This window comes from Eumetopias jubatus, unplaced genomic scaffold (genome assembly GCF_037043125.1).
Source record: "Eumetopias jubatus isolate StellerSeaLion01/CBP00866 unplaced genomic scaffold, mEumJub1_p1.0 scaffold_4, whole genome shotgun sequence".
In the NCBI taxonomy this organism is placed as follows: domain Eukaryota; kingdom Metazoa; phylum Chordata; class Mammalia; order Carnivora; family Otariidae; genus Eumetopias; species Eumetopias jubatus.
Window position 1 is genome coordinate 149215459 of NW_028274810.1, and position 12454 is coordinate 149227912.

Genomic DNA, 12454 nt, shown 5'->3' on the forward strand with positions numbered 1-12454 from the left:
GAAGAGCTGCTAAGAGCAAAAATTGAAGTGGAGAAACTGAAAGCAGTTCGCTTACGGCATGATCTGCCTGAATATAATAGTCTCTAATTTTTTTTTTCAGTCTTGCAATTTGATAATTTTAATTTTGGCCAAATTACTTTCATTTGAGAATATCCTGAAAGAGAATACATACTCTTAAAAGTGTTGTTCATCTCAATTGTGAAAAAATCTTTTTTGACATGATTTTCTAGTTATTTAATTTTCTTTTGAGATATATTAAAACTTATTGATTGGTTGGCATGGTTATATATTTTGTCTTCAATTTTTTTCTAAGAGGTTTAGTTGTTGGCCTTACAAAAGATTTCTTATTTTGATCATTAAATTAGAACATGCATAAATAGATATACAAACATATGTATTCTTTCAAAGTTGAGTCTTCGACATTTTAAATTAGAGCTTTGAAAGCTGTAGTTCAAGGTTTTTAAGTCAGTCTAATTTAGAAGCAATACTAGCCTGATTAACAGAAGCTTGCCTATATGACATTGATTATTATGCTCTCCTGTTTTTGAAGAAGTGATAGGATTTTAGAGATGGAAGATACTTAGAAATCACTTTTTTCCATCTCTTCAATTTAGAGGTAATGAAACAGGTCCAGGGAGAACTTAGTGACTTGATGTAACAAAGCTGTTTATGGCAGAGCAAGGACCAGCACTCAGTTTTTGTTTCTTTGTAGTTTCCCCCCCTGCTATTCCATAGAAGTAAAAATCCACTAAAATGTCTTCCTTATGAAAAAATTATGGAAGTGTTTATTTCATTACAATTGCTTTTAAAGATTCATAGGTTGCAAAACCAGGGGACTTATATCAGTTACCCCCAAACTTCTTCCCTTTTTTGTCCAGCAAAATAAGATGTTCTTTTGGAACAGTTAATATATTTTGGCTATAAGATTTAATGTCTTCATTCATTTTTAATGTCTTATTCTGAAAAAAGATTTAATTTACAGTAAAAATCACAGTAAAGTTTTAAATGAACAAAATTCTACATAGAAATAGCAAAAAATAGTTATGATTTATTCTATAATAGTTTTGTAAATACTGTTTTAGTATTTGCAGAAATAAAATCTCAATTCTTAAAGCACACATTAAATTTAAGTTAAATCTGGGGCGCCTGGGTGGCTCAGTCGTTAAGCATCTGCTTTCGGCTCAGGTCATGATCCCAGGGTCCTGGGATCGAGCCCCACATTGGGCTCCCTGCTCTGCGGGAAGCCTGCTTCTCCCTCTGCCCACTCCCCCTGCTTGTGTTCCCTCTCTGGCTGTCTTTCTCTCTGTCAAATAAAAAAATCTTAAAAAAAAATTAAGTTAAATCTTTAATATATATATTCCATTTTTGCTATGCTTTGTTGAGGAAGGATTTTTAAACCAAGCTTTAGAACGGAGTAAGTAGAATTTCAGAATTTTAGTATAGTGGAAAAGACTGTGTAGGTCAGAGTGAGCAACATGGAAAAAGGCATAGAGAATGGGAGTGAATGAGGGTGTACAAGCACAAATACAGGGGTAGGCCGGGTGATTTTAAGTGGGTGTAGAGAGGGCCAGTTAGGGCTTGGTTACCTGGACTAGGATTAAATGAGTAGCTACTATTTAGCTCCAGCAGAATTTTTACATGCCGGAATAAGCCAGAAGTCTTCATTTTTATGTGAAACTTTTCAGCTTAAAAATGTTTGCAAATAATTCAAAATGTTTTAAAAACACTACACCCATGTGAGTGGGCCTCATTCAGCCAGTGGGCTTCCAGTTTGTGGCCTTTGGAGTGGAGTAATGGTTTACCAAGAGTAGAGCTGAACAGTAACATCTGCATCACTTGAGAATTTGTGAAAAATGTAAATCCATTTGTTTTTAATCAGAAACTCTGGAGGTGTAGCCCAGCAATCTGTTCTAATAAACCCTCTAGAGATTCTGATGCAAGCTAATGTTCGAAAACCATTAGAACAGAGTATTTGGAATGTAGCTAGGTGCCTAAATCATACTAGAGTCCCAGAAAAAATGTGTTGAAAACAGAAATGGTTGAAGGTGAATTGAGGGACATCAGTTTGGAAGTTGATTGGTGCCACATTATGGATTACAGTGAATGCTGTTTTTAAATAATCACAGTTGAATGTACAATGGGAAGTCATTGAAGGCTTTTGATTAGAGGGATGTAAATTAAAGCTCTCAGTGTTATAATAGCATTTATGGGGTGGGCATTTAGTTAGAGGAAATTAAATCCAGAATTTAGGTTATGGCTATTGAAATAGAATAAAAATAAAATGGACTTTCCTGGTACTCTTTTAGCTTGTTGATTGATTAATTTCATTGGCATTTTATATTTGCTATTAGAGTTAAATATTTTATTATAAAAATGCCTTGAATATGTAATATAATGTCTCTCTTTGGTAGTTTTCATCTTTATGTTATGACTTTTCTTTGAGCCTAAACACTGGACTCAACAGATTAGAATCTTACAATTCTAATTTAATGTTTTTACAATATAACTCTAGTAATACATCTTTAAACTAGTCAGTTTTAACTTTATGGAATTAATGAAAGCAAATTACCATATGTAATGGAATTCATATTATAATCTCAGCATGCTGCTCCTCAGAATTGATGTGAATGTTCAATTTGAATGTTGACTTTGTGCACCTACATCAGTTTTCCAAGCTCTGTTCTGTGGAACATTAATTCCATGAGATGTTTCTAGGAGACTTCTATGTTCAAAGAAAGTGCAACACATATTTTTGTGTGTGTGGTTAGGTCCTAAAATCAGTGTGGAAGGTAAAAATGTACATACAAAATTGCCCTTGAAAGTTTTTTTCCTGTCCATAAAATAGAGTAAACATAGTAGTCTACCATCATATTTTCCTCCAGTATTGTTCAAGATTGTTGTTTCTTTGGCTGCACCAGGTGACAGACTCCTTAGCATTTAGGGACTGAGTAGAATAAAAAATTTTATTTTTACATATGTTTAAATACCAGAATTGTACTCATTTCAGGGAGTTTACTGCCGCCATTTTTCTGAGTCAATCTTGTTTAATTTTAATTTGCCAAAATTTAAATGCCATGATCTTTACCTATGAAATGCAATGCCAGAAAACGTAGGGAAGAGTGATTTTGTTTTTAAAATGTAGACTTGATTCTGTAAAAGAATATTAAATTTGAAAAATAAGCTATTCAAAATATTTTATCTAGTATATTAGTAATTGGGTAGTGGATAGGTTATTTTTGCCACCTTCCTATCTTTTCTTATCTTTGTGATCTTAAATAACATTGTTATTTTTACAACTTGATTTTCTTTTAAATTAGGTATAATTTACAATGGCATCCTGAAAAAGTTAATGAAGCTCTTTCATTTCTAAAAATGCCATTAGAGGGGCGCCTGAGTGCCTCAATCGGTTAAGCGTCTGCTTTTGGCTCAGGTCATGATCCCTGGGTCCTGGGATCGAGTGCCACACTGGGGCTCCCTGCTCAGCGGGAGTCTGCTTCTCCCTCTCCCACTGCCTGCTTCTCTGCTTACTTATGCTCTCTCTCTGATAAATAAAATCTTTAAAAAAAATTTTTAAACATGCCATTAGATTTCTTAAAATATTCAAAATAAGTACTTTGTTTTTTTGTATGAGACATAAACTTGGTGTTATTTCATTTTGAAAGATTTCTATCCTATTGCATCTTATGTGAAAATGTTTAGACTATGAATTACTTTTCCATGTGCCTTCTTTTAGAGTAATGTCAAATTTTCAATAGACATGTTTAAATAATTTATAGTGTGATAAATTGTATTTAATATATACTGTAGATGATGGTGGTAAAATGCTTTGTTAATACGTATTCTTTTAAATACAGGGTGATACATTGTACTGCTATGTGTACTCTTTATGTGCCATAAGACAAAGAATTCAGTACCACTGAAGTAAAATTTTTTGATGAGGCACAATTGAAATAGATTTATTTAAATAATTGTGTTTATAGTAGATACTAAATGTACCATGTCTAAATATCATAATATATTTTTTCAAATGTTAAGATTCACAAATTCTTAAAATCAATTTAGTATTTGATGATGAATTTGATAGTAAATATTTAAAAATAATGAGATGAAATATGGTTGTAATACTTAACAAATACAAAAAAGTAAATTCTTAAGACCTACAACCTAATTAAATGTTAACAGTCATGCTAAATCTTTGCATGTGATTTTGAGAAATTGGTTCAGTATATTTTTATATATCAAATTGATTAAAGGTAGTAGCTATAATTTGAATTTGTATTTTTTTTAGTTTTCAGTTGCTTTTTAAGTAGTGAAAAGCCAAATAAATAAGTAAAATAATATCACCCAAGTTAGCCCCCCCAATTTAAACTAAAATAGATAATATCATTAGACTATACTTTGTTAGTACATCTTTCATGTTTTAAAATTATGTGTAAATTTATCTTAAAAAGATTAAGAAACTCTTCACATAGAAAAAGTTAAAAACATTTTACAGTAAACTTTCATGTGCCTACCACCTAAATTCTGCAGTTGTTTTGCTATATTTGCTTTATCATGTATCCATCCATCCATCTATCCATCAATTCATTTTTAAAAATAAAATGGTTATTTAAAACAAGTTGGAGAATTATTTAGAATATTTTATGCCTAAACACTTCAGCATAAGTATTATCAACTGGAATTCAATATTTATGTGTGTGTGTGTGTGTGTGTGTGTGTGTGCGTGTGTGTTTTGGGTAAGATTTGAAAATGTGAAATGTACAAATCTTAAATAATGAGTTTTGACAGGTGACTCTACCTGTGTACCTTAAATCCCTATCAAGATTTAGAATGTTATTATTATCCCAGAAAGTTCTCTCCTGCCCCTTCCTGATCAATCCCTTGGCTCCTCAGACAACCATTGTTCTAATTTTTAAAAAGTCATAGATAAGTTTTGCTTGTTCTAGAGCTCTATATAATTGGAATCCTACAGTATATACCCTTTGTTTCTTTTACCTATCTTAATGTTTTTAATACCCATGTTTGTTCATCCTCTTATAGTAGTTCATTGCTTTCTGTTGTTGAGTGGTATTCCCTTGTATAAATATACCTCAGTCTATGTATCCATTATTTTTTGACGGACTTCTGGGCTATTTCCAGATTATGGCTATTATGTATAAAGATTCTGAGTATTCTTGTATAAATTTGTTGTGGACATAATGCTGGATTAGGGAAGAGCTATATGTTTAAGTTTTTAAGAAACTGCCAGGCATTTCCCCAAAGTGATTGTACCATTTTACACTTTAACAGTGTATTTTTTTTTTAAATAAACCTGTGCATGCTCAACGATTGGAATGTCAGAATTGAAATTAATGAATAACTTTTCTGATTTTTAGATGAGTTTAAAATGCTGAGCAGAAAATAAAAAAAATAAAATGTTGAGCAGTTAGTTTTGAGATCTGGAAATATTGTAGTTTTATTGATTTTTTTTTTCTATTTTAGCCTTTACTGCATATATGCTTTGACAAGAGGTACTGAGAAATGTGATGAAATGTATAGTCCCTGCCATGCTTATAAAGTATTCTGAAAATAATGCAAAGAAAGATCTTCTATGTTTATTTTATTCATAATGATACTTAGATGACATTAAATCTCTCATTAAGAAAGATATGGGGGCGCCTGGGTGGCTCAGTTAGTTAAGTGTCAGTCTTGGTTTCGGCTCAGGTCATGGTCTCAGGGTACTGAGATCAAGCCAGGTTGGGGTCTGTGCTCAGCGTGGAGTCTGCTTGAGATTCTCTCTCCTTCCTCTCCCCCTTTTCCCGCTCATGTGTGTGCATGCAAGCAGGTGCTCTCTATCTCAAATAAATAAAATCTTAAAAAAAAAAGATAAAACTATGGATGATTACTGGTTCAGAGGAATTTGTATATTAATGGTTGTAAATTTTTTAGTGTAATAAAAACTATGTTTCAAACCTTAAATTTACATTGTATTTTTATGTTAATGTATATTAAAACTGGTAGGCTTTAGTAATTTTAAAATATAACTTGGGAGAGTATTTACAGTCTTTGTTGAATTTGATTAGATGAGCTATTTTAAATGTCATTTGTTCTTTTGAAAACAATGTATTTAGAATTTTTGAAAGAAAAAATATTAAAGACTTGGCTATGTGGAATGTATAATTAAGCCATCCAACTGTAGACTAACTATGCTTCGGAATCATTAAGATGATCGTATCCACTATCAATATTAAAATGGCGTCATCTCTCCCTTCCTCTTTTATCAAAGTATGATTTTGAACATTCTTACTTGTGAATCTTGCTTATGGGCATTCAAATCTCTTGTTTATACAGACTATTTTTTTGGTATTGATTTGTGAAGTACCTTACAGGGTCAAGGGGAAATAGAACCATTTAGAAATAAAAATTATAGTTGGAGTGGAATTGTTGTTAGGGGCGGTTAGTCTAGAATGTAGCAAATTAGTCAAAATTTTATATGTTACAGGTAGTCTAGATATAGGAGGGTTTTGCTCCTTATATGTTTAATTTCCAGTATCTTTATTCTACTCTTTGGAATTTTCTCTTTTTTTTTAAAGATTTTATTTATTTATTTGAGAGAGAGAGAGAAACAGCATGACAAGGGAGAGGGTCAGAGGGAGAAGCAGGCTTCCCGATGAGCAGGGAGCCCGATGCAGGACTTGATCCCAGGACTCTGGGATCGTGACCTGAGCTGAAGGCAGTCGCTTAACCAACTGAGCCACCCACGTGCCCCTGGAATTTTCTCTTCACTGCCTTAATGGCTTACATTTAGAATGGGACTAAATGGGAAAGGAACCAAGACAAGATGATGATGATGATGATGATGGTAGTTAACATTTAGGGAGTATTTATTACATGTCAAGTACTGTTCTAAGGGTTTTACAAATAATAGCTAATCTAATGCCCACAACAAATCTGTGAGGTGGGTATTAGTATTACATTCATTTACAGATTCATAAACTGGCATAGAGTGGTAAGTAACTTATCCAGGGTCACTTAGCTTGTAAGTGGGAAAACTCAAGATTCAAACCCAGGTGGATTAGTTCATGCTCTTCTCCTCCTCCTGCTGTTCTACAGAAGAAAGGTTATATCTGAGAATCTATGGTATTTCTTTTTTTTTATGTTATGTTAATCACTGTACATTACATCATTAGTTTTGATGTAGTGTTCCATGATTCATTGTTTGTGTATAACACCCAGTGCTCCATGCAGAACGTGCTCTCTTTAATACCCTTCACCAGGCTAACCCATCTATGGTATTTCAAAGTTAATTATAAGTAATTTCTGAATTCTCAGTTTATTGTCTTCTGTTTATTTTTTCTTGGCACGAGGAGGGTCCTGGACATAACAAGTCAACTCTTTAGTCTTTGGGAATGTAACAGGGTATTTGACTGGATGTTTTTCCAGCTGTTTTGATGAAGACATACTTTTTACCCTTGTTTTACAGCAATCTTGAGCAATCACATTTTCTTCTTGGATAATGTAATAAAAGATAGGAACAAATTTTAAAGAGCAAAATGGTATTATCATTCAATGCACATTGACTACTATTGGTAGAAATAATGCAAAGACAAAACTAAAGTTGGCTAAAATTGCACACCACAAAATTTTTTAGAGTTCAAAAACTGATTGAGCATCCCTTCTTTTTGTTAATCCTAAAAACCTTCAAAACTTTATCTGGGAAACTCAAGGTTGGTAAAGCAAAAATAATCAACAAATGATAACTACCAATTACCTGAAAACTGATAAATTTTCTTGACTAGAAACTGATGGAGTAATACAATTTTGTTAATATTTAGGTATTCAAAATTTGACTTAGCAAAACTGCATTTGGTAGAAATTATGGTTTTAAAAACTCATGTTGGCAAAAGCTATAATAAGTAAAATATTCATAAAAAAGTGACTGAAGAATCAAATCTTTGTTAAAAAGTTTACATGGAAAATAATCCTGAAGGTAACAGTTCATAAAAATGAAAATAAAAATGGGCAATGATGGAGATGAGTTCAAAGTTAATTTCTAAAGCTACTTTCTCATGAAAATTAATTTTAAGATAATTCTGTTTCAGTATTTTTGTAAGCATAAAGTCAGATGTACTTTGAATCAAAATGGCAGTTTTGAAAAGTACCTATTGTTCTGGGCATCTGGTGATGAACAGAATCAAAGCACCTTCCTCTCAGGACTAGTTTAGTGGGGAAGGCTGACGTTAAATCATTTGTCACATAATTAATTACTGAGATAATGCTGAAATAATAAGGCAAGATCTAGCTTGGCAGTAAGGGAAATTTAAACTGTATGGCAGGGGGGCGCCTGGGTTGCTCAGTCGGTTAAGCGGCTGCCTTCAGCTCAGGTCATGATCCCAGGGTCCTGGGATCGAGCCCTGCATCGGGCTCTCTGTTCAGCGGGGAGCCTGCTTCTCCCTCTCCCTCTGCCTGCTGCTTCCCCTGCTTGTGCTGTCTCACTTTCTGTCAAATAAATAAAATCTTAAAAAAAAAAAAAACTATGGCAGGGTGAATAGAAGTTAATTTAGAATAGCATGTTAGAGGAAGAGGTAGAAAGCCCTTTGGCTAGACGTAGTATGTTTTCTTAAAGACCATTAAGACTAAGGGATTTTAAGAAGGATACATAATCAGATTTACATTTAAAAATAGATACATATAGTAAATATGGAAAATGGGTTTAGGGAGTAGAGGTGGCAAAAGAAGATCTCAGTAGGCCTTGGGAAGATCCTGTAGTAGTACGGTAGTTCAGATCAGAGATGGTGATTTGAAGAGGGGAGGGTATGGAGAAGGCAAATAGTACAGAGCTTTGAGAGCCATATGGGGGCTAAAATCCCCTGGATCTGTGGTTGATTGGCTGTGGAACTGAGAGTAAAGGATGTCAAGGATGATTTCCAACTTTTTTGGCTTGAATGAGGGTGGTGGTACTCTTACTGAGAAATGAGAAAACTGAAGAAGGAGCAATTTTTGGAGAGAAGACAAGTGGGCATGGTGAATAGAGATGTTTATGAGACATTCATGTAAACTGGTCTGAGGGGCAATTATGTACCGATACACAGATTTAGAGTCATGATCTGGGCTAGAGAAAAAAAATACAGGTTTATGCAGGGGTGGTATTAAATCCATGGGAGTGGATGAACTAATTTAAGGAGAAGGGCACAGTGAGAAGGTCTAGAATTCAGGTCTGATGAGATGGCAAAGATGTTTAAGAAGAAGCAACCAAAGAAGTAAAAGGAAAAATTGAAATGTATTAGGAAAGTTGTAAAAAAAGGGTTCAATATTTCAAGGAGTAAGTGGTCAACATTGTACAATGCTTTTGAGAACTCTGATCAAGACTAAAAATTTACTGACAAGGAGCTCCTTAATGGCCTTTAACGAGGGTAGTTTTGGGGGAGGACTGGACTGGAAGCCAGATTGGAGTACAGATCTTCTTTGTCTTGTGGGGTTATGTCCCAATAAACCCATCATAAGCTGAAAATATTGTAGGTCAAAAATGCATTTATACACCTAGCCTACCGAACATTATAGCTTAGCTCAGCCAAACTTCAACATGCTCAGAACATTTACATTAGCCTACAATTGGGCAAAATCATCTGATACAAACCCTATTTTGTAATTAAGTGTTGACTATCTTGTGTAATTTATTGAATAGTGAGAGTGAAAAACGATGGTTATGAGTGTCTTGGTTGTTTACCCTCATGGTTTCATGGCAGACAGGGAGCTGTGACTTGCTGCTGCTGCCCAGCTTCACAAGAGAGGACTGGGCCACATATCACCAGCCCCAGGAAAAGACCAAAATTCAAAATTTGAAGTAGATATGTTTTTGATGGTTGTTGAAAATTTACCTTTAGTTCCTAGAGTTTTAAAATGTTTGCAGTAATTACATTATTCTACTTAAACTGAGTTTATATAACTTTGAGATAATAAGGAATTTATATTCATTGCTCTCATGGTCATCCTAGACCTGACATTTGAATTTCTTAATTTATAAAATACTAACTGGGGTATGATCAAATATTCTTTCATAATTCTTAGTACCATCTAATTTTCGTATGCTTTTATTTTTGTTCAAATGACCTTACTAAAAGTTGACTCTCTCTAATAATGTGATTTTTATTTTATTTATTTATTTTTTAATTCTAGTTCACTCAGCCCCTAAAGAAATAACAGTGCCTAAGGGACAAGAAGAGGAAGAACCTGATAGCCAAGTTAAATATTTCAGTGTTGTTTGGTGTAAGGCTTCAAAGAAAAAACACAAAAAGTGGGAAGGTGATGCTGTTCTCATTGTAAAGGGAAAGTCACTTATATTAAAGGATTTGGAAGGCAAAGACATTGGAAGAGGTATTGTGATATTACCTGATGTTTATGATTTGGCCTAAAATTAGTATATATCTGAGGTTACATAATTTAAATGATTGGATTTTATAAAGGGTTAGATTAAGATGCTCTTTGACTTGCATGTCTAAATTATCTCATAATAGTCTAATAACAGTCTTATGAATACTAGCTCAGTGAAGCAAATCCCATCCCATGGATTCATTTTCTCTAAAATGAAATAGTTATATACAGTTATTTTGGTATTTTTCTGAGATTAAGCAGTTTGTCTTAGTGTACTGCCCCCCGCCCAGTCCAATGCTAAATGATTAGAGTTATAAAGATGTTGATTTCAGGAGTGGAATATTATCTAATTTCAATGATACCCAATAAAATTTTGAAAAAAAAAAACATGCTAAGTATGATCTAGATTAATACATCTAAACTGGAGGTCATCGTTAATTCTATTATAAAATGTTGCCAGGATGATTTGTACTAATACAAGTTAGCTCACAAATTCAGAATGCTTAACACCAACCATGTTTTTTGACATTGTCTCTTACTGTTCATTTTGAATATGGCCCGTTACTATAAAATCCGTTCTTTTTTTTTTTTTTTTTTTAAGATTTTATTTATTTGACAGACACAGTGAGAGAGGGAACACAAGCAGGGGGAGTGGGAGAGGGAGAAGCAGGCTTCCCGCTGAGCAGGGAGCCCAATGCAGGGCTTGATCCCAGGACCCCAGGATCATGACCTGAGCCGAAGTCAGATGCTTACCGACTGAGCCACCCAGGCGCCCCTATAAAATCCGTTCTATATGTTCATTCATTCATTTAATAATATCATACTTTATCATATGTAACTGTTAAGTGCCAAGCACTATGCTAGTAGTAAACATTCAAAAATGGATATAATTTCTAGTTTAATGGGGATAGGGCAATGTAATTGATAATTAGGAGGCAGTAAGATAATTGTTTCATTGAGAATTTGTACTCCCTGCAGTGGGAGATAGAAGGACCATTTAGGTCTGCCTAGGAGGCTGGGCAAAGCTTCATAGGAGTTAATTGTTTAACGTAGTATTTGAAGGATAAATAGTTTTATAGGGTATGAGAAAGGGGCATACATAAGAGGGAATAGTATATACAAAGGCACAAAAGGAGAGAAAAGTACTGGTTCAGCATTTCAGGAATGTAGTATGTGAAGGTCAGTGACAAGAGTAAGAGTTGAGGCTGAACTGAATTATCTGCAACAATTTTTTTATTATAAAAACATTGAGGGGTGCCTAGGTGGCTCAGTCGGTTAAGTCTCTGACCCTTAGTTTTGGCTCACGTCATGATCTCAGGGTTGTGGGACTGTGCCACATTGGGCTCCTTGCTGGGCAAGCCTGCTTAAGATTCTCTCTCTCTCTCTTTTTCCCTCTCCTCCCCATCTCTCTCTCTCAAAAAAAAAAAAAAAAAAGTCGCATGCTCTACCTACTGAGCCAGCCAGCACCCCTAGCTATATTTTCAATAATTAAAAAAGGCCTTGCTTTCTCTAGAGTTTGGCTAATTTTTATAGCTTTATTATTTATTCCTTCTGATTTTTTAGGTTTTTTTTTTTAGACAAAATGATAAATTATGTTTTCATTCTGGTTAATGGGTTATACAAGGCTATTTGCATTCAAAGCACAGTTTTCATTCTGTACAGTTACGGGAAGGTGACTATGGTATCACTGATTAAGTCATCTTATCAGTAAATTAAATTCACATTCTCCCTTCTCAATTTAAAGGCATTGCATATAAATTCAAAGAGCTTGAAAAGCTTGAAGAGGGCCACAGAGTGATGATTGGTGGAAAAGAAGTAGAAGTCATGGGTATAATCTCTCCAGATGATTTCAACAGTGGCAGATGTTTTCAGCTTGGAGGAGGAAGCCCTGCTATCTCAAGTTCTTCTGAAGCTGCCAAGAAGTGTTTCTTTAACCCCTTCAAAAGTGTTTGTAAACCAAGTTCAAAGGAAAATAGACCGAATGGTTTCCAAGATTGTAAACCACGTCATGACCCACATGTACCAAGTAAGTTGTAAAAAATAATTTGAATATTCTGTTTTTACTGTCAAAAGATATCTGGCATGTGAATTTAAAGTTTAAGCT

The 12454-nt window shown here is 34.1% G+C and overlaps 1 protein-coding gene across 1 annotated transcript in view; it reads left to right on the forward strand.

Moving 5' to 3' along the window:
- Positions 1-12454, forward strand: part of RAD54B (RAD54 homolog B) — a 50503-nt gene that overhangs the window by 4582 nt on the left and 33467 nt on the right. Inside the window, exons 3-4 of the mRNA XM_088023116.1 lie at positions 10156-10353; positions 12095-12376. Coding sequence (XP_087879242.1) covers positions 10156-10353; positions 12095-12376 — 480 coding nt within the window. The remainder of the gene's footprint in view (positions 1-10155; positions 10354-12094; positions 12377-12454) is intronic.